The following is a 24957-nucleotide window of genomic DNA, read 5'->3' on the forward strand; positions in this document are numbered from 1 at the left end:
CTCACTGCAACCTCCACCTCCCAGGTTCAGGCAATTCTCCTGCCTCAGCCTCCTGAATGGCTAGGATTATAGACACCCACCAGCGTGCCCGGCTAATTTTCGTATTTTTAGTAGAGACAGGGTTTCATCATGTTGGCCAGGCTGCTCTTGAATTCTTGACTTCAGGTGATCCAGCTGCCTCAGCCTCCCAAAGTGCTGGGATTACAGGTGTGAACCACCATGCCCGGCCTGGAGACTATTATTCTAAGTGAAGCAACTCAGGAATGGAAAATCAAACATCGTATATTCTCACTCATAAGTGGGAGCTAAGGTGTGAGGATGCAAAGGCCTAAGAATGACACAGTGGACTTTGGGGACTTGGGGGAAAGGGTGGAAAGGGGGTGAGGGATAAAAGACTAAAAATTGGGTGCCATGTACACTGTTCAGGTGATGGGTGCACCAAAATCTCACAAATCACCACTGAAGAAGTTACTCATGTAACCAAACACCACCTGTTTCCCAAAAACCTATGGAAATAAAAAATTTAAAAAAAATCAAAGACCCCCAAAATATTCAGAGTAGTACTTGTGGGAGTCATTGAGCAAGTAACATGGGAAGAGAGGAGGCTGCTTCCACCAGTGGTTTTGGAGGTGGAGCAGATGCTGATGATAATGAAGTCCCAGATGGGAAACGGGGATGGGTGCCGAGGAAAGCTCAAGGACCCTGCAGATGAGGACTCAGACCCATGATACTGGATGAGGCATCCATGTCACCATGGGAGTCAACCAGGGTAGTGGCCTCAGCTGAGGCAGGGGAAAAGCTGGGATCCAAGAGCTCTAGTCTTCTCTTGATAAGCAAGAGAGACCAGGAGGTGAGAGATGGCAGAGGATGAGACAGGTGATATCAGTGACCAGAAAGAGCCCCTAAAAAGTAACTTCCTTTTCTTTCTGTTAGTTTTAATATAAAATTTCGCTTTAATATTTTTAGACAATTCTTTTTTAAAAAAATATTTATATCCAAAGGTTCTTACCACACCAACCACAGCCCCAATCTTTTTGCCCTAACCTCAGAATCAGTTAGTTGTCTCCTTTAAAACCTCTCTCTCTCTCTCACACACACACACACGCACACACGCAAACACACAGGAGAGAGAGAGAGGGAATATATAGTATTGTTTTTGGAGTATGAGTGTGTGCTTCAGAATAAATGGTTTCATACTCTATAAAAAATGAGATTCAAATTTTATAATCCATCAAGTTTTATTGGAACACAGCCATGCTGGATTGCTTGTGTATTGTTTATGGCAGCCTTTGCACTGCCATAAGTCTCCACGGTCACAATATCCACTCACTACCACTTATTGTTGTCTTTCAACAGCGGCATATAAAATCTGTAACACAGTTCATCTCACACCTAATAAAATAGACTCACACAGGCATAAATTTAGAAAACATCCCATGAACATAAACAGGTCCACGCAGGGTCCCAGACACCGAATCGAACTAAGAAACTCCCTCACAGCAAGACACACCCATCTGTTCAATTGCCAGACACTGTTCCAGGCGCTCATACCCAGGTAAACCGGTAGTGTCGCGCAGGTCATTTCCAGCGAACTTACCCCGGATTCCCTTGCTCGCTCACGTCTAAGTCCCCAGACACCCCAGTCCCATCTTCGCCTGTTCTAGACTCCAGAATGCGTTCCTTAGCGAAAGCTGAGAACCTTTTAATTCGCTCTCAGTCAACACCAAAGACCCTCAAGCAAAAGCAAGAGCTCCCGGGCGCCTTCGAAAAAAGCGCCTTTTGTGAAGCCAAGGCCAAGTTGCATGCTGGGAGCATCCCTGCTGTCCAGGTTTCAACTTCCGGAGACTCTCCCGCTGTGGACTACATTTCCCAGAAGTCTCCGGGGCACAGGTCTTTTAGGGGCGGGGCGAGCTTGCCTGCCAGAAGCTCCTCTCCCAGCCTGCGAGCATTTCCAGGCTCTTGTTTCCCATCAGCCTCTGGGTCCAAACTAACCACAGGTCTCTGGGTCCTTTTCCGGTGTCCTTAAGGTTCTTGGACTCTGCATGGTGAGTTGGTCGTGTCCGTAGAAGTAATCTGCCCGGGTGAAGCTGGGAGGGCTCGGCTGGCTTACTGGGGCCCGACTGGAACCGGCAGTGAGGGTGGGGGTGGCATCGGGGGCGCTGGGGGTGGGGAGGGCTGGGTCACGGACAGAGCGTGTCGTGTCCGGATCCTCAAGCCTGTGTGCACGCGAGCAGCCGAGGGACAGTGTGTCTCAGACGGCGTGGCAGGGACGGGGCGTGTCTCCACGGAGGTGGGTGCAGTTGTGAATGTGTGACGGGCTGACGGGGTGCGTGGCCGTATTTGTAAATGTGATTTGCTTTGACCAAATGCTCTAGGTTCCCTTTAGCCTGTCTTCGGGCCTGCCACAATTAAATGGCCGCAAGAAAGAAGTCTATGCTAAGCCCCATAATGAACGTTTCAAGCAAGAAGGATGAGAATTTTAGATCTGGAAGTGTCCGCGGGACAGGATCTTGTCAAGACCTGATGGGGAGGTTCTAGAGGTGGGATTCCTAGAAGAGGGGCCTCTAGGAGCTCTTTGGTGGTGAGCCACATGTTTCAGAGCCATTGCAAGCAGACCTCTGTCCCCAAGAATTGCCCTCAACACAGAGACAGACTCTAGCCTCCCTTTTCATTCCGTTTGGTTTTGTGTGGATGAAGGCAGAAGTGGCCCCAGAGGGTGTTTTGCTCTTCTTTTTCTTTTTTAATTAAGTCTGTGACGCGCTAGAAATGCTGATGTCTCATGTTACTGTTTTTCCCCCAGTGCTGCCAGGTTGCCAGATTTCGAAGAAGGAGTTTGAAGAGGAGAAAAGGATTTTTGCATGTTTAGAAATCAAGGTTCAGGTGAGGTTTTTTATACATACTTTTAAAATACATATACATACAATTACCTTTGCTTCTAGGTCATGAGAACATTTTCTTTCCTTGGCCTGAAATATCTTGACTGGGTTTTCCCAGTTACATGACCCGCCATGCTGGTACATATTTCCTCCCAGTGGCCCCCTATTGTTCTTCTCCACAATTCTTACCCACCTGTTCATATGGCAAATTGTTCAAATACTTCAGTGCATTATGATGCACTGAAGAGTTATAGAAAGGCACCTCTTGTAGATTGCTATTAGAGCATTATTTTATACTATGATTATTTGAAGAGATTAGTAATTAGGTGGTGTTATATAAACATTATTTTTTATCTTTTCTGTAGTCATAATTAAAATTTTTTTTTAACTTTTTTTAGAGACAAGGTCTCACTCTGTTGCCCAGGCTGAGTGCAGTAGTACAGTCATAGCTCAGTGCAACCTTGAAGTCCTGGGCTCAGGTGTTCCTCTGGCCTTGGCGTCCTAAAGTGCTGGGACTGCAGGTGTGAGCCACCATGCCTGGCCCATAGTCATGATGCTTAAAGAAAGGCAAGGTATAAGGGATTTTAAGTAAGGGAATGTTTCTGGCAGTAAATGACAATGTTGTCTGCTTTGTGAGGCTTTTAGGGGTGGAAATATGATTGAGCTTTGAACATAGGGATTTGCAATTTGCACCAACAAGAGTGGGGACTTTCAGATAATCTTTAGATAGAAATCTGTAACATTTCCAAGCATGACTTGTTTCAAGTCCAGCTTTGTGTGGCATGTAAGAAGCCGTACTATGTTGTAGTTAAAAATAAGGCCCTGGGGTCGGGCACAGTGGCTCACGCCTGTAATCCCAGCACTTTGGGAGGCTGAGGCAGGTGGATCATGAAGTCAGGAGATCGAGAACATCCTGGCTAACACGGTGAAACCCCGTCTCCACTAAAAATACAAAAAATTAGCTAGGCGTAGTGGTAGGCGCCTGTAGTCCCAGCTACTCAGGAGGCTGAGGCAGGAGAATGGCGTGAACCCGGGTGGTGGAGGTTGCAGTGAGCCAAGATTGCACACTGCACTCCAGCCTGGGTGACAGAGAGAGACTCCATCTCGAAAAAACAGCAACAACAAAAAAATTAAGGCTCTGGATCCAAAGTATCTGAATTCAAATCCTGGCTCTGCCTGTTGGTAGCTGTGTGTACTTAGACAATTGATTCAGGCCCTCTGTGCCACATCTATAAAAGAGGGACAGGATAGTACCTACCTAATGGAGTTGATATGATATAAGATGAGATATTATATGTAAAGCTTCATAGAGCAGTGTCATCCCCATGGTATGGGCTTACTGAATATTGAGTTGCTATTATTGGGCTCTTCTAGATTATTTCCCATAAACTTTTTATAGATTAGAGTAACAGAAGTATGAAGTTGATTGTGACGGGTGCTTGCAAATTAACTAAAAAAGTGGGGGCTGGGCACGGTGGCTCACACCTGTAATCCCAGCACTTTGGGAGTCCGAGGCGGGTGGATCACAAGGTCAGAAGTTCGAGACCAGCCTGGCCAGCATGGTGAAACCCCGTCTCTACTAAAAATACAAAAAATTAGCCGGGCATGGTGGCGGGTGGCTGTAGTCCCAGCTACTCGGGAGGCTGAGGCAGGAGAATTGCTTGAACCTAGCAGGCGGAGGTTGTAGTGCGCCAAGATCGCGCCACTGCACTCCAGCCTGGGTAACAGAGCAAGACTGTCTCACACACAGACACAAAAAAGTGACCAGATGCTCAAATGATCTAGGACAGGAACACTTTTTTGTTGTTGTTTAAACAGGTTCTTGGCCTGTTGCCTAGGCTGGAGTGCAGTGGCATGATCATGGCTCACTGTAGCCTTGGCCTCCTAGGCTCAAGCGATCCTCCCACCTCAGGCTCCCGAGTACCTGGGACTACAGGTACGTGCCACAAAGCCTGACCAGTTTTTGTTGTATTTTTTATAGAGAGGGGGTTTTGCTATGTTACCCAGCCTGGTCTCTAACTCCTGGACTCAGGTGATCTGCCTGCCTCGGGCTCCTCAAGTGCTAGGATTACAGGCGTGAGCCACTGTGCCCAGGCTTACAACAGGAAGTCTTAACCTGAGGTCTTCTTGTTCCATTGACGAGCTTCCAGGTGACCAAAATCCCTTGAAATTGAGACTAAATTTTTGTAAATATATGTAAATGTGTTTTTTTAAGTGGGCAAAGTGTCTATAATTTCATGAGATTTTCAAAAGTGACCATGACCCAAAAAGATCTAGCTCCATTGTTCTGGAAAAAAGACTGTAATTGCTGGGAAAGAGCTTGAAAAATATTAGTATCCAGCTGGGCTCGGTGGCTTATGCCTGTAATCCCAACACTTTGGGAGGCCGAGGCGGGTGGATCACTTGAGGTCAGGAGTTCGAGACCAGCCTGACCAATATGGTGAAATCCCATCTGTACTAAAATTACAAAAATTAGCCGGGCGTGGTGGTGTGCACCTGTAGACCCAGCTATTCAATAGGCTGAGGCAGGAGAATTGGTTGAACCTGGGAGACAGAGGTTGCAGTGAGCCAAGATTGCACCACTGCACTCCAGCCTGAGTGACAGAGCAAGACTCCATCTAAAAAAAAAAAAAAAAAAAAAAAAAAAAAAATTAGTGTCCAATAGAATGGAAATAGTCAAGTAAATTGCAGTATGTCTAGTGATGGAATGATATGCACCTAATAAAAATTAAGTTTATAAAGAGTCAAAGGAAGGAAAAATATAAATGATATAATTTTAAGCAATCATTATAGTTATGAACAAAAGTGCTCAAGAATATTGTGTTACGTGCCAATCCCATCTGATAAGACATGGTTTTGGAAGACATATTTCAAGAATTACATTAAAATGTTACTTTAATTGGTCATTCACTGAAGAAGTGGAAAGGTGCAGCCATACTTACGGAGTATCTACTCTATACCAAATACTGTTTTGTTTATGCACATTTATTTTCTTCCTCAGACTTTGAAGGTGGTTTATCTAATTTGTTTTGATTTACAGGAGAATCTTGACAGTGAATGTGTCTCATTACATTGAATAACAGCTACAGGATGTTCGAGAGCTGGTAGGTGTAAATTGTTTCAGGCCCACTGATTTTCAGTGTTGGCCCCGTTTGTTCAGTTTTCTTAATGACTGGAATATATTCCTCCTGTCACTCAGTTTTTTACATTTGGAAATGTCTTTATAGTTCCAATTATGGAATTAGTGCAGGCTTGGTCCAAAAAAAAAAACTCAGCAGTCCAGGAGACATATAGAGAAGGAAGCTAAAAATTGCATCCTCTAGAGTTAATCATTTTTAATGTTTTGGTGTTTTTTTTCTTTTTCTTTTTTGAGATAGTTTCTCATTCTGTCACCCAGGTTGGAGTGCAGTGGTGCAATGTCAGCTCACTGCAACCTCCACCTCCCAGGCTCAAGCGATCCTCCCACCTCAGAGGGAAGGTAGCTGGGACCACAGGTGTGTGCCACCATGCCTGGCTAATTTTTCATGTTTTTGATAGAAATGGGGTTTCACCATGTTGCCCAGGCTGGTCTTGAACTCCTGAGCTCAAGCAATCCGCCTCCTTTGGCCTTCCAAAGTGCTGGAATTACAGGCGTGAGCCACCACACCCAGCACTTTGGAATATTTTTATTTAAATCCTTTTTCCTTTGAGCCTATGGGTCTGTTTTTTTTTTTTTTTTTTTCTGCAGAATAAAATTATAGTAATTGGTGATGTAAATGAATTGAAGACTCTTTAGTTCTTAGTTTGAAAAAAAAATCCAACCCAGTTCTAGGTTTTATGTTAATCTTGAATATTTAGGGAGAAGAGGGACGTACTAGTGATTCCCTTATTTGAAAACCTTCAAATATTTACAACTTCTGGGATTATAGAAATGTCATTTAAAAATGAATTACCAGGCAAAAAAGAGTTTTAGAATTAGATTATTTTAAAGGTTACCTCTACAGACAATGGCAATAATCTCCAGTATACAGCCATCTTACAAAAAATACATTTTACAGATAATATTTCCAAGGACAGGTGTAAATACCAGGAGGTAGAATAAGAAGGTTCTTGTTGTAAATGTTTAAGTAAACCACCAATTTGTACAGAAGAGTAAGACTGAGCCTCTGGTTAAGTTCTCAGCTTTATACCTAATCAGGTTGTATTTTCTGATGCAGCTTAATGATGCTGAATCTCTATGTAACTTCTGGGAGGAAGGGGTATTATCCTCTGTATGTTTCTGAGAACCTGTTTTGCTCACATTGTTATTTAGGAAGAATAGCAGACTCAAGGTTGACCTGTGAAATTTGAGTTCACGTTATAAGAAAGCAGGTCTGAGAAAGACACATTTTACTGTGAGCAAAATAGAGTAGCCTTAAGTTTCTTTGGCATAACAAGATAAGGGACAGTAACATTCTTCATTTTCAATAATAATGATGAAAATGTGGCCAAGCCTGGTGGCTTGCACCTGTAATCCCAGCACTTTGGGAGGTCAAGGCAGGAGGATTCCTTGAGCTCAGGAGTTCGAGACCAGCCTGGACAACACAGTGAGACCCTTTCTTTACAAACAATTTTAAAGAAGAATCATTAGTGGGGCAAGGTGGCGTGCACCTGTGGTTCCAGCTACTGGGGATGGAGGCTGAGGTAGGAGGATCACTTGAGCCCAGGAGGTTGAGGCTGCAGTGAGCTGTGTTTGTGTCACTACACTCCAGCCTAGGCAACAGAGCAAGACCCTGTCTCTGAAAAAAAAAAAAAGACAACTTATAAACAATTGTCATATACCATTCAGTATTTTGTATGGATTTCTTACTTACTCTTCTATGGTAGACACTGTTCTCACCCGTCTTATTGATGAGGAAACAGAGGTATTGAGAAATGGATAACTATCAAGCTCAAATTCACATCCTAAAGGTCTGACACCAGAACTTTTATCTTAATTTCAATAGAATATGCTTCCCACATTATGTTAGTTACAAACCGGCCTGCCTAAGGAATTGATCATGCATGTCTTTCTTCATCAATTAATATGAACCAACACCATCATAACTAATGAGGATATGGTGGGCCATAATTTATTAAACCTTTTGCTTACTATTACGTAGTTTCTCATTTTTGGTTACCAGAAATTATTTTTGGTTGACTACCCTTGTGTATTCACCTTGTGCGTTTCTTTCTTCTTTACCTGTTTCTTTTTCTTTTTCTTTTTTTTTTTTTCAGATGGAGTCTCGCTCTGTCGCCCAGGCTGGAGTGCCATGGTGCGATCTTGGCTCACTGCAATCTCCGTCTCCTGGGTTCACGCTATTCTCCTGCCTCAGCCTCCTGAGTAGCTGGGACTACAGGTGCCCGCCACCACACCCAGCTAATTTTTTTTGTAGTTTTAGTAGAGACGGGGTTTCACCATGTTAGGATGGTCTCGATCTCCTGACCTCGTGATCCACCCACCTCGGCCTCTCAAAGTGCTGGGATTACAGGCATGAGCCACCGTGCCTGGCCCTTCTTTACCTATTTCTTAAGGATACATTTCTAGAAGTGAAGTTTTGGGTAAAGAATTTGCCCCAAATGCCTGACCCTGTGATACTTGTACTTAGGGGGTAATACAGTGTTTGGAAGACATAGTTGTTACCTTGGAGACCAAATATGCCTTGGGGTAAGCATAAGGCAGCCAGCAGTGAGCAACAAAGGCCAGCAGGCAATCCAGGGGACCTGCTTTAGGAACTCATAGGAAGGCAGTTATAAGCAATACTGCTGAACCATGATCAAGCATTTGGAGGCAAATGGAATTTATTCTGTAAGGTTTATACTTTATAGTTTTTATTCTACTAATGTTGGTTGCAAAGTGAGCCTAATAGGATCAGGTGATTCAGTTATCTGGATTCAGTTATCTGGAGAGTACCATGTCTAAGACAGGTTCAGATACAAAATAAATCTATCAGTCAAGATAAGAAAAGCAGAATCAAAACCTCATTAATGGAAGGGGAACAAAAAAATAAATAAAACCTCCCCCCAAAAAATGAAAAAAAAGGATGAAATTCCTCAACTTAGGCCATGGATATATTAATATCATTTCATTAATATTATTCCATTAGTATTATTCCATTAATATATACATGGCATAACTTGGGGAATTTCATCCTTTTTTTTTCTAGGCAAGACATAGGCATATGTAGAAATTATACAGTTTGTGTAATGTATGGCCATGGTTACAATGATTGTGTGGATTACCTAAACAAAACATTATGATCATAATGAAAAAATAAATGTTATTAATATATATAGATATATAATTTTATTTTTTATTTTTTATTTATTTTATTTATTTTTTTTTTTGAGATGGAGTCTTGCTCTGTCACCCAGGCTGGAGTGCAGCAACGCGATCTCGGCTCACTGCCGGCTCTGCCTCCCGGGTTCACGCCATTCTCCTGCCTCAGCCTCCCGAGTAGCTGGGACTACAGGCGCCTGCCACCACGCCCGGCTAATTTTTTGTATTTTTGTAGAGACGGGGTTTCACCGTGTTAGCCAGGATGGTCTCGATCTCCTGACCTCATAATCCACCCACCTTAGCCTCCGAAAGTGCTGGGATCATAGGCCTGAGCCACCGCACCCGGCCTGTTTCTTTCTTGAGATGTATAACTTTCTAAACATTTTTTCATCTATTGATGTGATTGTCAGTCTTTCTGTATTGATATATATGTATTTTATACATGTAATCATATCATAAGTCTCATAACCTCCTTTTTCTATTGAGTATATCTTGATTATTTCCCTAAGTTAGCATGTACTCATTGCATGATGTTCTGTGTCATGAATATTCTGATATATGCATTAGAAAGTCAGCTTTTTGGGTTCCTGATGAATTCCTTATACATCCTGTCCAGCTCCCATGTTTTGACCAACTTCCTTCAGTCCTGAGCCCATGAAGGACGTTCTAGCTTGGACCGTGACAGGTATTCCTGAGAGGTAGGAATGGAAGGAGGATGATCTGATTTCCTGGGCAGGACTGAATTGTCGAATCCCAGGTCCAGATTCACATCCTCAGAACCAGACACTGCCAGAAACCTCCCTGCTGAAGACCTCTGGGGTTTAGATCAAAGTTTGAATTCCATAAATGGTGCGTGGGGTGTGTAGCAGAAGCAGGCATGGAGAAGATAAGATCTTCTATTAGCGTTAGTCAGGATGGGATCACTGAGGCACACCTGGTTTAACGCTTCGTTTTCCCTCCCCAGTTCTGGCTTTTCTGGATTCTGTGCTTCACCAATAGAGGAATCCCACGGAGCATTAATTAGTTCTCGCAGTTCCAGAACCATGACTGATGTAAGTTGGTATTTTTCTCTCCATGAAATACTGTGATTTTTAGGACGTGTGAATCTTTTCATTAATTTTCCTTAGACCTATAGAACTTCTCCATAGACCCAAGTTTTCCACAGAGATAAGGACATTGGGGTTGCTTGGTCTCAACCTCAGTTTATGTGAAGCTGCATGTGTTGGGAGGCGCTTCAGATTAGAGAGAGGGGAGTTAGTGGTTCTTTCCAGCAATTTCCTAAGAGATGAAGACCAGTGGTCTTTGGAGTCACCAAAGGACTCCACCACAAGTGGATTTGGAACCAGTTGACTTTGAAGTCATTTTGTCGTCAACCAGGATGTGTAGGCCATGAGTGACATTTGTGTCATGTGCAATATCCTATATCAGTATCCTCATGTGTCTTGTATCAGTACTCTCTAACTCAGGAACAAGTGAAGTACTAAGCGAGGGGTAGTTGATAGTAACAGATAAGATGATGCCTAAGGTCTAGATGATAATATATTTCCACGATCAAGAAAATCTACAGAAGTTTTGTTCAGCCTAAATGTACAGATATAATTGAGTGACTAAGCTCATATATTGAGAGGATAAAATGAATTGCAACAAATAAAAATACTGTTTATTCATCATAAGAAAAAATGCTTATGATGTAATCTAACAGTGATGTATTTGAGTCTTGATGATAGTCCCTAATTTAATGGGAATCATTTTTATAAAATAAAGATTTTGTAGTAGATTTGGAAAAAAGTTTTCATGTTTTCCTATTTCTTTCTTTCTTTTTGAGACAGAATCTTGCTCTGTCACCCAGGCTGGAGTGCAGTGGCACAATCTCGGCTCACTGCCACTTCCGCCTCCCAGGTTCAAGCGATTCTCCTGCCTCAGCCTCCCAAGTAGCTGGGATTACAGGCATCTGCCACCACACCTGGCTAATTTTTGTATTGTTAGTAGAGATGGGGTTTCACATGTTGGCCAGGCTGGTCTCGAACTCCTGACCTCAAGTGATTTGCCCGCCTCAGCCTCCCAAAGTGCTTGGGATTACAGGCATGAACCATTGCACCTGGCCTTGTTTTTATTTCTTAAAGGGGAAAGATGGTGAGCAATTCACTTTTACAAAGAATTGATGAGGAAGGCACATAGCACATTGTAAATGTGCATGATGTATACACATGCACTTTTTATATAACAGAGAAGAAACTGAGATTTTTAAAATATATTACCAGACAGATCTGGATAGCTGAGTTATCTCACAGTATCCGGGAAGTTTTTTCTGCTATAACAAGATTCTCGTAGAACATGTTGACATCCTGCTTTAGTCACAGATTTTCTTGCTTTTTCTTACCTATATCAGAGGCTTTCAGCCTACTCGATTGTTATATTTCTCCCCCTCTTTGTAGTTCATCCTTTGTACCCTCTTTTTTCCTCTTGGAAATGTTTTCTTTAATTTCACAAGTAATACATGGGTTTTTGGTTTTAGGGATTGGTGACATTCAGGGATGTGGCCATCGACTTCTCTCAGGAGGAGTGGGAATGCCTGGACCCTGCTCAGAGGGACTTGTACGTGGATGTAATGTTGGAGAACTATAGTAACTTGGTGTCACTGGGTAAGCTCATCTGCCTGAAATAATTTAGAGTCTCCTCTTTGCATCATCAGTTTTCTGCACTGGAAATTACAGGGCTATCTTTGAAGAAACCAGGTGAATTTCTTCTCCCCCTTCCCAGGGGCATGCTTTTATACTTGCTGGGTTAGAAATGGGTTCGTTAAACACGTTGATCTTCCCCATCCCTCAGTGAGCTTTACACCATTCTCGGGCCCTCCCTGCAATCACCTCTCTCCTTTAATGGCCAAGGGGCTGGATTTGCATTATAGGACATTTATTTCATAACTATGGCAAAGAAACCAGATTTCATAAATTCTGAAAATATTATATTGAATATCTACTCCTGGCCAGCCTTGTGCTGAGCACTGTCAATTGAATCATGAACAAGCTTTGATAACTTGCCCATTTTCGTGCAGTTTACTTTGTAGTAAAGGAGAAACATCAAATAAGTAAATTTATAAATAGATAAATAGTATGTAATGAAGCAAATTCTTTGGAAAAGGTAAACAGCATAAGGGAATAGAAAATGATGAGGACTGACAGGGCTAATTTAGGTAAGATAGTCGGGGAACGCTTTCTTGAACAGAGATGTGGAGCCTGGGATCTCTATGTGAATATCTGGCGGAGGAACAGATCAGTCACAGTGAACAGCAAATGCAAAGGCCCTGTTGTTGGAAAGGAACTTTACCAGAACTCTAGAGTAGAGTTATTAAAGGAACATGTACTAAGAAATTAGGCCAGGGAGATAGGAAGGGGCCAGATAATACATTGTTTTGTTGTTCTTGTTTGTGGAATTTGGATTGTTTAGTCTCTTTCAGTCTGAAACAGTTCACATGTCTTTCCTTGACTTGCATATATGTCTGTGATGCTTTTGAAGATTACAGGCCAGCTATTTTGTATAGTGTTCCTCAATGTAGGTTTGTCTGCTGTTTCTTCATGATTAGATTTAGAATATGGATCTTTGGCAGGATTATCACAGAATTGATGCTGCGTTCTTCTCCCTGCATTTTGTTGGGTGGTATGATTAATTTATCATTACTCATGTTATTCACTCTGAGTACTTGATTAAGGTAGCGTCTGCTGGCTTCCTCCTTGTGCAGTTGCCCTTTTTCCCTTCCACAACTATTTTGTGGGGAGGAACTTTGAAACTATTAAATATTGTGGAACTGGGCACAGTGGTGGCTCACACCTGTAATCCCAGCACTTTGGGAAGCTGAGACGGTTGGATCACTTGAGGCCAGGAGTTCGAGACCAGCATGGGCAGCATGGCAAAACCCCATCTCTACAAAAAATACAAAAATATTTGCTGGGCTGTGGTGGTGCGCTCCTTTAGTCCCAGCAACTGGGGAGGCTGAGGTGGCTGGATTGCTTGAACCTAAGAGGTTGAGGCTGCAGTGAGCTGAGATTGTGTCACCACACTCCAGCCTGGGTGACACACAAGACCCTACCTCAATAAATAAATAAATATTGTGTTCCTCTTTAAACTTTCCATTTATTCATATGTTCGCTTTCTAGTCAATGGGCTATATTCTGTTTTTTTTCTGTTATTTATTTTGAAGCTCAAAGTGTTGGAGCTTGTCCAGATTTAGTCAGTGGGAATCCTTTCATGATATGGCTTTTTGGCACATCTCCGTCACTCTTTGAGTACCTCCTGGTTTTCTGATAAACAAGGTGTTAGAGTTTCATCTTGTATGAAATTTCCCTTGTCTAGTTTTACAATCAGCTATTGCTTTGAAGTACCTGGTTACTTTCACACAGATTTATAGTTATTATTTTATGCATTTGTCTTTTAAATCAATAAATCAAAAGTACAATAATACTAACTTTTATATTTACTCATGTAGTTACCTTTACCAATGTTCTTTCTTTCTCCTTATGGCTTCTAATTACTGTTTAGTGTCCTTTCACTTTAGTCTGAAACACTCTTGTCTAACATTTCTTCTAGAGTAGGTCTACTGGTAATCACCTCCTTCAGCTTTTGTTTTTTCTGGAAATGCCTTAATTTCACCTTTATTCTTAAAGGACAGTTTTTGCTGGTATAGAATTCTTGGTTGACAGTTTTTTTTTCTTTTGGACTTTTCAATATACCATCCTATTACTTTCTGTTCTCTGTGGTTTCTGATGAGAAATTAGCTGTTAATCTTGTTGCAGATTCTTGTATGTGGTAGGCTGCTGCTTTCTTCCTGTGTTCTGAAGTCTTTTTGTCTTTGGGTTTCCATAATTTGACAATAATGTGTCTAGATATGAATCTCTTTATCATGTCTGAAGTTGTTGAGCCTCTTGGATGTGTGTATTCCTGCCTTTTGTCAGATTTTGGAAGTTTTCAGACATTTTTTCTTCAAATTTTTTTCTGTACTTTTGTCTCTCTGCTTTTTCTGGGACTCATATGATGTGTATGTTGGTGTGCTTGATGGTATCCCATTGATCCCTCAGGCTCTCTTCACTGTTCATTATTCCTTTTTCTTTTTGCTTCTCTAGTGCAATAATTTCAAATGACTCATTTTCAAGTTTGCTGAGTCTTTCTTCTGCTGAATCCACTATTGAAATTTTCATTTCAGTTACTTTACTCCAGAATTTGTTTGGTTCCTTTTTTTTATAATTTCTATCCTTTTATTGATATTTTCATTTTGTTCATACATTGTTTTCCTGATTTCCTTTAGCTCTTGGTCCATGGTTTCTGTAGCTCATTGAGCATATTTGGATAGTTCATTTAATGTCTGGGCTTCCTCAGGAATGGTTTCTGTCAGATTCTTTTTTTTCCTTTGAACGGGCCCCGTATTTTCCTGTTTCACTGTATGCTTTGTAATTTTTTTTGTTAAAACTGGGCATTTTGAGTATTATAATGTGGTACCTCTGGAGATTCAATTTTCCCATTCCTCAGGCATAGCTGATTTCTGCTTGTTGAGGGCTGGAGCTGTCAGATTTTTTCAAACTCTTTTTGCAAATTGTATATTCCTTATTGTATGTGGTCACTGAAGTTTCTGTTCCATCATCTCTGCAGTCAGTTAGTACCAGATAAAGATTTACTTAAATATCTGGCTGTAAAAAGGGGAGGAAAAAAAGGTCCATTAGCCCTTTAAATCTTCCAGTAGATACTTCTGGGGAAAGCTGCTGTGGCTGATGGGGCTAAAATCAAGGCAGTCATCTGTGCTGGTCCCTCAAGGTAACACAAAACCCACCAAACTGCACAACCCTGAATTTTTTGGAAGACAAGGTCACGCTGCCCACCCAGGTCCCAACCAGCTGTTCCAGGAATACAGGCTGCTCTCCCCACAGCTGTGGTGGAGCTGAGGAGTGAAGGAAGTGATTAGTTGGTACACAGCATTCCAGGCACATAGGCCTGTCATCCCATAGCATTGGCTGGACTGAGAAATGGGGGATGGTGGCTTGCACGAGCCACTCTTTCACCTAAGAATAGTAGCCTCTTTATTCATCCAGCACTCCCCTTGTTGTTATGGAAGTGCCTGATAAGATTCCAGAATTAAGAGTTTGTGGATGCCAATCTCTCTCTCTCTTTTTTTTTTTTGAGATGGAGTCTCGCTCTGTCACCCAGGCTGGAGTGCAGTGGTGTGATCTCGGCTCACTGCAAGCTCTGCCTCCCAGGTTCACACCATTCTCCTGCCTCAGCCTCCTGAGTAGCTGGGACTACAGGTGCCTGCCACCACGCCCGGCTAATTTTTTTTCTCCTTTTTTTTTTTTATTTTTTAGTAGAGATGAGGTTTCACCCTGTTGGCCAGGATGGTCTCGATCTCCTGACCTCGTGATCCACCCACCTCGGCCTCCCAAAATGCTAGGATTACAGGTGTGGCCCACCGCGCCTGGCCAATGACAATCTGTCTTTCCAGCTCAATCGTTGCTTTGATGGAGGTACCAGCCCTTAGAGCTTCCTATTTCATCATTTTGTGTGACATCACTCCTACATATTCATTTAATGTCACTATTGATATGGTTAAATTTCAGTTTACCATCTTGCTATTTTTTGTTTCACTAGTTCTTTCTTTTGTTTCCACCTTCTTGGATTCATCAAGTATTTTTTAGTATTCCATTTTATCTCATCTGTTATCTTTTGCTGTATTATTTGTATTTACTTTTGGGATTGCAATATGCATCCTTAATTTAGCATGGTCTACTTGAAATTAATAACATACTACTTTGTTGTATAATGTAAGAATTTTACGAATCTGTAAACTTCATTCAGCCTGAAAAGCTTCCTTTAGCATTTCTTGTGTTATATGGCTACTAGCAGCTAATTTTATCTTTTTTTTTTTTTTTGAGACAGTCTCACTGTGTCACCCAGGCTGGAGTGCAGTGCCATGATTTCAGCTCACTGCAGCCTCTGCCTCCCAGGTTCAAGCAATTCTCGTGCCTCAGCCTCCAAAATAGCTGGGATTACAGTCGTGTGCCACTATGCCTGACTAGTTTTTGTATTTTTAGTAGACACAAGGTTTCAGTGTGTTGGCCAGGCTGGTTTTGATTTCCTGACCTCAGGTGATCCACCTGCCTTGGCCTCCCAAAGTGCTGGGATTACAGGCATGAGCCACCGCACCCAGCCTTCATCTTTCTTATTTTTGAAGGATATTTTTACCAGATATGAATTTCCCAACTGATATATTTTTTCTTTTAGTTAGCTTCAAAAATGTTCCATTATCTTCTGAACTCTATTGTATATAATGATTAGACAGCTATGATTCTTATTGTTCATTTTATATATACTTTATTCTCTGTTATTAAGTTTTTTCTTTATTTTTGGTCTGTAACAATCTGACTATAAAGTTCTAGATATGGTTCCTTTACATTTATCATGCTTCACTTTCCCTTACCTTTGATCAGTGGGTTGATTTTTTTATTGAATTTGGAGAAATTTCAACCATTGTATCTTCAAATACTTTTTTCTGCTTCTTTAGTACTTTTCCTCCTCCTAAGACTCCAATTATATGTGTGTTAGACCACTTATATGGTGCCACCAGTCACGGAGGTGCAACCCCCAGTCTTTTTCTCTTTGTACTTCAGTTTGGTAATACCTATTTACCTGTCTTCAAGTCACTGTTTTTTTTTCTTTGATAGTGTCCAATTATTGTTAAGCCTATCCAATAAAGATTTCATTCCACATACATTTTATAGCTATAGAATTTACATTTGGTTTTGTGGGTCTGCTTTTATTGACTCTATTTTCTCTAAATCTTGTGTCAAATTTTCCTGCTTCTTTACCGGTCTTACAGTTTCTCATTGTATACTGGCCATTGTAGATGCCATGTTGTAGTGACTTGGGGATTTTATTATCTTCCTAATAGTTATATAGAACTGTTCAGGCAAGCAGTTAAATTAATAGCAGATCACAATGATCTTTTTAAGAGTTGATTTTTGAAGGCAGGTACAGTTTGGTTTTATCCTTAGTCCTGGACATAATTCTTACTCTAGGTAGGGCAGTGGTTCTCAAACTGTGGACTGAAGACCCCTGGGAGTCCCCAAGAACCTTTCAGTGGGCCAAACCTTTCACAAAGTGAAAAATATTCTCATAACAATACTGAGAGGTTTGCCTTTTTCACTGTGGTGACCCTTCCACTGGTGGTGTAGAAGCCATGGTGAATCTTCTCTGCTTTAGCATGAGCAAAGGCAGAGGCACCAAATAGTACTAGTAATCATCATATTCTTTACCTCCACACACAAAGAAAATGTGTTAAGAAAAAACCCATTTTCACTTAAGAACATCTTGAAGAAGCAGTATTCATTTTATTAAATCTCAACCCTTGATTATATATACATTTAAAAAATATTCTATGTAATGAAATGGGAAGTATCCATTAAGGTCTTCTGCTGTATACCAAAGTATGATGGTTGCCTTGAAGAAAACCACTTGTACAGTTGTTTAAGTTGTGAGTTAAAGGCCAGGCTCTGTGGCTGATGCCCGTAATCCCAGCATTTTGGGAGGCCAAGGCGGACAGATCACAAGGTTAAGAGATCGAGACCATCCTGGCCAACACGGTGAAACCCCATCTCTACTAAAAATACAAAAATTAGCTGAGCATGGTGGCACGCGCCTGTAGTCCCAGCTACTCGGGAGGCTGAGGTAGGAGAATCGCTTGAACCCGAGAGGTGGAGGTTGCAGTGAGCCAAGATCGCGCCACTGCATTCCAGCCTGGTGACAAAGTGAGACTACGTCCCCACCCCCAAAAAAATTGTGAGTTAAACCAACTGCTTTTTTGACAAAACACCATATTTTTCACCAAAGAATGACAAACTTTGTTTGTTCAGACTTGGGCAGTAGGAAAACATTTTCTTGCAAGTGAGCCTGTCACTTCAAAAATAACTAATATTTGTTGCCAATGATATAATTCAATCTGTCATGTTAAAATTAGAATTTTGTAAAATGTTTATTCATAATTTTGAGCTTTATAGCTTCCTAATACATTAAGATTTTTTATGAGATGGGTGGTAATATTAACATGTGATTTTTTGATGTTGTATAGTGAACTACGTCAACATTTCAAAGATCTGCATAACTCTTTGAATCAGTATTTTCCAAATGACCAGTGTATGATGTTACAAAATTACACATGGATAAAAGATTATTCAAAGTGCAATGTAACATAGTATGAAAAGTTCACAGATATGATTTTATATTCCACATTGTACTTAACCTACCAGACACTACCATTTCTTAAGTTTTAGGGTGGTGTCAAAGAAAAATATCCACAGTTATCTGCATGGACTAGTAAAATATTCTGCCATTTTCCAACTATGTACCATGAGAGGCTAGATTTTCTTCATATACTTCATATATATGATTTTCTTCATATATTTCAACCTAAATAACATATTGCCATAGATTGAATGCAGAAGCAGATATGAGAATCCAGGTGTCTTTTATTAAACCATCCATTTAAAAGATTTGAAAAAATTTAAAACATCTTTTGTTTTGTTTTAGAAAAGATTATTTTTTTAACAAATCATTTATATTAACAGTTAATGGTTTATTGTTATTTTAAGTGAATTAGTAAATATCTTAAAATTTCTCTGTTTAAATTTTTAACATGACAAATATCAAAATATATAACTACATAAACTAAAAGTCTTTTGGGTCCTCAATGATTTTTTTTGACATTTAAGAAGAAGTTAAACCCATATTTATTTACTGACACTGTAAAACCTTACATAAAACATAAGTAGTAAGTAACTAAAATGTTAAATCTAAATCTATAATGTTAAATTAAAATCTAAGCCTTACATAGAAATTAAAATTCGCTAAACTACTGATGCTATGTTGTACAAAACTGTACTCCTTTTAGTTCATAATTGGTCACCTCCATATTCAGTTGGAATATTAGGTTGGTCAGCTTAAATACTGTGGCTTTGTTTTGGTTATCCACAGAATCTTTACACCCAAATGTTAATGCATAAAAAGCAGCAAGACATTGTTAAATGAAACATCAATAGTGCAGTTTAGACCTGTGACCAACTATATATGATTAAACTTACTTCCCACATTCACATCACAATAATCATCCATCATTTAATAGCTCAACCAAAATGTTATACAGTCATCAACAGGCAAGGCACATGAAAACCCCGCACAACCAAAAATGATTTGGGCCCAAATGTCAGTAGATTTGAGTTTGGAAAAACCTTCTTGTAGTTGTTAAGGCTCAATGGCTCTGGTTAATTTAATATAATAAACAACAACTTCATAATGGAAAAAAATTAAATCCTCTATTGAGGTATAAAACCTAATTAATTTATAAGGATGAAGTAAGTGACTACCTTGAAGTCAAAACACATTATGGACAATGAAAGAGTATTACGATTGTTCCAAATTGACAAGGGTATTTAAACCTAGGTACACAATCTTTCTTAAAATTAATTTATAGAAAGTCATAACCTGTGGGTACATGAATATGAATATACATCTTCTCCAACTTGACAAGTACATTATTGCTGGGACAGGTACCTTTTAATAACAAGTAACTTATTAGCCTAGAAAGGCCAAACTTCTCTTTTTATTGTCAGCTTTTGGTTTTTAATATATCTGGGGTTATATAAACAAAAACACAGTCATAGTAGTTTTGGGCTAAGTAAATTCTGGATTATGTCAAAGAAACCTGATTGTTTCTAGTATCTTTTGTAAGCGAAAGAGCAAATCTTTGTGCTTGCTCAGTGGCCTTTTAGGAAACCTGAAAGGCAGATTTTATGTGAAAGACATAATCTGTTACAATCTGTTTCATTATTCTGAATTGGAAAAGGCATTAACAAAAAGAGTTGTCAGAGGAGCTTTTGACAAGAACAATAGTTGTGACTAATTAATCAGAACATCAACACAATATTTAAAATAATGAGAAGGTAGCAAGATTTTAATTTTTATTTAAATAAAAAATTCTGTTCTATTTAAAAATAGTTTAGATGTGTAGTATAAGGTAGCTAAAAGCATGAAAATTATTTGACTCTTAAAATTTGAAGCATACACAGAAGTGTGGCAAAATTATGCAGATTTATTTTCTTCATGTATTGAAGAAAAAGAATAATACTTTAATTTCCTCATACAGAGTGGACAGTTTACTCCAAGATCATCATTTTCCCTTAGCTAGCAGTCTTTTCTATCATATCATACTTATGTCACTTTTTTCATACATTATATGACATAACATTTCCCATATGCATTTAAACCTGCTAATATTGTCAATATACCATGCTGAATGACACTATAATTTAAAGCTTTATTTTCAATTTTGAAATATAATTAACAGTATTAATGTGTTATAAGATGATGTGTGTATCACATTGATTTTTGACAGGTTAGTTTGAGCTTAGTTGAGTGAAAATATGTTTAACAATGGTCAAGAAATAAGTAAACTTAATTGAAAAATAACTCAAAATATTTGTTCTTCCTCTTTTATGAATATCTTCTTAGGAACTTTTTATGCAACCAGAAATTATTTATTAGTAACTCTCAAGATCATTTTGTCTAAGTGAATTGGAGATCTTATAATTTAAAGTGATCCTTAAATAGCAATACAATTACTGTTGATTTTTAAAATTGATAGACATTTAAAATTTTTAAATAAGGTAAAATCTATAGAGTCACATAATTGCAGCATTATATGAAGTTATAAAAATCAATCCTTTTATAAAAATTCTGGCTAATCTAAGTAAATGTAAAATTTAAATTTAATTGAACTTTATATTTTTACAATTGTGAACATTTATGAAAGCAATGTTTGCTTTATCTCAGGGGTTGGAAAACTCTGGCTCTGGAGGCCAAATCCACCTGTTTTTGCAAATAAAGTTGTATTGGAACATAGTCTTGCCCATTTGTTTATATGTTTACATATTGCCCATGGCTGCCTTGATAAAATGGCAGAGTTGCGACCATTGAGTTGTTAGACAAAAGAGTTGTTAGACAAAACAAAATCAGCCAAAGCTCATTATGATAAGAATTTGATTCCCATTAAGATACATTGGATGACCACAACTGGGCACATAAGGGCTTGACTGATGGAAGCTGACATTTGGTTTGAGGGAACATCAGCATGGGAAAATGAGGGACTTGTTGAAGCGACCTCTGTGGAATCCTCCAGAAAACTATAAAATCAGAACATTCAGATCACAAGAGCTGCAAAATCAAGGCTGAGTTTGTTATTTAATAGGGGAGTGCCTTAATGCCAAGGAGTGAGTTCAGTAAGTCTCCTAATTTGTCTTTTATTTCTACTGTAGTTTTTTTTGTTTTTTTCCCTAGTGAAGGAAATAAAATGTGTGGTTTTCTTGTTTTCTTTCAGATTTGGAGTCAACAACATATGAGACCAAAAAAATATTTTCAGAAAATGATATTTTTGAAATAAATTTTTCCCAGTGGGAGATGAAGGACAAAAGTAAAACCCTTGGCCTTGAGGCATCCATCTTCAGAAATAATTGGAAGTGCAAAAGCATATTCGAGGGACTAAAAGGACATCAAGAGGGATACTTCAGTCAAATGATAATCAGCTATGAAAAAATACCTTCTTACAGAAAAAGTAAATCTCTTACTCCACATCAAAGAATTCATAATACAGAGAAATCCTATGTTTGTAAGGAATGTGGGAAGGCTTGCAGTCATGGCTCAAAACTTGTTCAACATGAGAGAACTCATACAGCTGAAAAACACTTTGAATGTAAAGAATGTGGGAAGAATTATTTAAGTGCCTATCAACTCAATGTGCATCAGAGATTTCATACTGGTGAGAAACCCTATGAGTGTAAGGAATGTGGGAAGACCTTTACCTGGGGATCAAGCCTTGTTAAACATGAGAGAATTCACACTGGTGAGAAACCCTATGAATGTAAAGAATGTGGGAAGGCCTTTAGTCGTGGCTATCACCTTACCCAACATCAGAAAATTCATATTGGTGTGAAATCTTATAAATGTAAGGAATGTGGGAAGGCCTTTTTTTGGGGCTCAAGCCTTGCTAAACATGAGATAATTCATACAGGTGAGAAACCTTATAAATGTAAAGAATGTGGGAAGGCCTTCAGTCGTGGCTATCAACTTACTCCGCATCAGAAAATCCATACTGGTAAGAAACCTTATGAATGTAAAATATGTGGAAAGGCTTTTTGTTGGGGCTATCAACTTACTCGACATCAGATATTTCATACTGGTGAGAAACCCTATGAATGCAAGGAATGTGGGAAGGCTTTTAATTGCAGATCAAGTCTTATTCAACATGAAAGAATTCATACTGGTGAGAAACCTTATGAATGTAAAGAATGTGGAAAGGCCTTTCGTTGGGGTTCAAGCCTTGTTAAACATGAGAGAGTTCATACTGGTGAGAAATCCCATGAATGTAAAGAATGCGGAAAGACCTTTTGTAGTGGGCCTCAACTTACTCGACATCAGGTATTTCACACTGGTGAGAAACCCTATGAATGTAAGGAATGTGGGAAGGCTTTTAATTGTAGATCAAGCCTTGTTCAACATGAAAGAATCCATACAGGGGAGAAACCCTATGAATGTAAAGAATGTGGGAAGGCTTTTAGTCGTGGCTATCACCTTACTCAACATCAGAAAATTCATACCGGTGAGAAACCTTTCAAATGTAAGGAATGTGGGAAGGGTTTTAATTGTAGATCAAGCCTTGTTCAACATGAAAGAATCCATACAGGGGAGAAACCCTATGAATGTAAAGAATGTGGGAAGGCTTTTAGTCGTGGCTATCACCTTACTCAACATCAGAAAATTCATACCGGTGAGAAACCTTTCAAATGTAAGGAATGTGGGAAGGCCTTCAGTTGGGGTTCAAGCCTAGTTAAGCATGAGAGAGTCCATACTAATGAGAAGTCTTATGAATGTAAAGACTGTGGGAAGGCCTTTGGTAGTGGCTATCAACTTAGTGTTCATCAGAGATTTCATACTGGTGAGAAGCTTTATCAACGTAAGGAATTCGGGAAGACCTTTACTCATGGCTCAAAACTTGTTCATGAGAGAACTCATAGTAATGATAAACCCTACAAATACAACGAATGTGGGGAAGCCTTTCTGTGGACAACTTACTCAAATGAGAAAATTGATACTGATGAAACCTTATGATTGAAAGTTGTAAAAGAATATTTTGTGTGTGTGTATAGACAACTTATCATAATAACTCTTACTCTTGAGAAACCTTGTGAATGTAAGGGTTGTGCAAAAGCCATTCATTTCTGTTTATGGGCAATTATCTTGCTATCCAGCAATTCATACTAGTGAGAAATATTTTGAATACAACTAATATGAAAAGGCCTTTAGACTTCTGTACAGTCTTATTGGATATCAATTTATACTGATGTAAAATCATTTAAATGTAAGGAATGTGTGAAGATCTTCATTCATGACACAAAGTCTGATTAACATCAAATAATTGGTATTTGTTAAAAAGAGTTTAAATGGGAGGAATGTGGGAAGGACCTAAACTTAATTCAGTTCTTGCTGCACATCAGAGAATTCATACTGCTGTGTAATCCTATGCACATAAGGAATTTGGGAAGGCTTATAGACATAGTAAATATCTTAGAGTACATCAGAGAATTCATCCAAATGAGAAATCATTTGAATTAGAATTATAGGAAGGCCTTTAGACAAATGCTACTCAAATTATTATCCAGAGACTGGTGCAGTCATAAAATTGTCATCTGTCAATCATGAGATAAATGTGGAAAGTGAGTAAATATTTGGAACTTTTATAGCAATTTGACATTTCCATAACATTCTATTTTACAAAATTATCAGTCCATAAATGATTGAGAATTGAAAACAAAGTTTGTTCTTTCCCAGAAATAATTTGAGACAAGACTCACACTTTTCAAGACGTGAGACAAGTGACAATTTAAATAAGAAATTCTTCACTTGCACCTCTCTGATTAGAATAGCAGAATATTCATACTATAGCAAGATTTGGCAAATGAGGGAATCAAAATTTTCTAATGCCTGTAACAGCATAAGATAATTTATACCAGATATGTTAAATGTACAGAAGCCTTCCAACACTATTCAGTCTTTGTTAAACTTCAGTAAGTTCATCCTAGAGAGTAACTCTGTTAATGTAACAAATGTAGGAAAACCCTTATCCATGGCAAATACCATACTGTCATCACCATTTCACCTCCATACTACCTGTAGGATGGTGAGCAAAATGCTTATCTCTTCTGGACATGATGTTTCAAATGCTGATGGTAACTAATAATGCTGTTACAGAGATTAGATGGATTTAGTATGCATCATATCCTTGGAAGAGTATCTGGTATGTAGCCTATGCTCAATACATATTAGCTATTGTTCATATTGTCTTTATTATTAGTATTACTACTGGTGAATTCTTAGGAGAGGCACAACCGTTTTGAGGAATGAATTCAGAAAAGCTTCCCATAACCACTCATCCATTTGAATTTCAGATAGTTCATTCTGGATAAGATCTAGTACAGTATAAAGAATTTGAGGGGATTTTAATTCAGAGTTTATCCCTTAAGCTGAGCTAAAAAAATGAGACTTGAAAAAACCCAGACTTTTGAAGAGTTTAGGAAAGCTGTTTTATAGAATGTCACACATTAGTTTCTTTCCTCATGGTGAAATTTGATATGGGCCTCTCCTTCACATTTCTCGTAACATGAAGTTGGAAATAGAGGCTTAAACATTTTTTACCAGAACACTTCATAGATGGTGATGTGT

General features: G+C 39.2%; 2 protein-coding genes across 5 annotated transcripts in view; one reads left to right on the forward strand and one right to left on the reverse strand.

Annotated features, from left to right (window-relative positions):
• Nucleotides 1-1816, reverse strand: part of LYPD5 (LY6/PLAUR domain containing 5) — a 42496-nt gene extending 40680 nt beyond the window's left edge. The window contains exon 1 of one of the 3 annotated variants that reach the window (XM_063801839.1): nucleotides 1598-1800. The gene's annotated coding sequence lies outside the window, so the exon portion shown is untranslated. Of the gene's footprint in view, nucleotides 1-1597 lie in introns of all 3 variants that reach the window. The other 2 variants (XM_063801838.1, XM_063801840.1) reach the window with 2 other exon arrangements.
• Nucleotides 1817-1882: 66 nt separating this feature from the next.
• On the forward strand, nucleotides 1883-23600 carry ZNF283 (zinc finger protein 283). 2 transcript variants are annotated; one of them, XM_009435767.4, is made up of 7 exons: nucleotides 1883-2045; nucleotides 2801-2880; nucleotides 5917-5980; nucleotides 8112-8233; nucleotides 10118-10205; nucleotides 11669-11795; nucleotides 21560-23600. In XM_009435767.4, the coding sequence occupies exons 4-7, from the start codon at nucleotides 8112-8114 to the stop codon at nucleotides 23344-23346; spliced, it is 2124 nt and encodes a 707-aa protein (XP_009434042.1). In that variant the 5' UTR covers nucleotides 1883-2045; nucleotides 2801-2880; nucleotides 5917-5980; the 3' UTR covers nucleotides 23347-23600. The 2 variants fall into 2 exon arrangements, with proteins under 2 accessions (XP_009434042.1, XP_009434045.1); XM_009435770.4 differs by lacking the exon at nucleotides 8112-8233 and having other exon boundaries at nucleotides 1884-2045.
• The last annotated feature ends 1357 nt before the right edge of the window (nucleotides 23601-24957 follow it).

The sequence above is a fragment of the Pan troglodytes genome, chromosome 20 (assembly GCF_028858775.2).
Source record: "Pan troglodytes isolate AG18354 chromosome 20, NHGRI_mPanTro3-v2.0_pri, whole genome shotgun sequence".
NCBI classification, from domain to species: Eukaryota; Metazoa; Chordata; class Mammalia; order Primates; family Hominidae; genus Pan; species Pan troglodytes.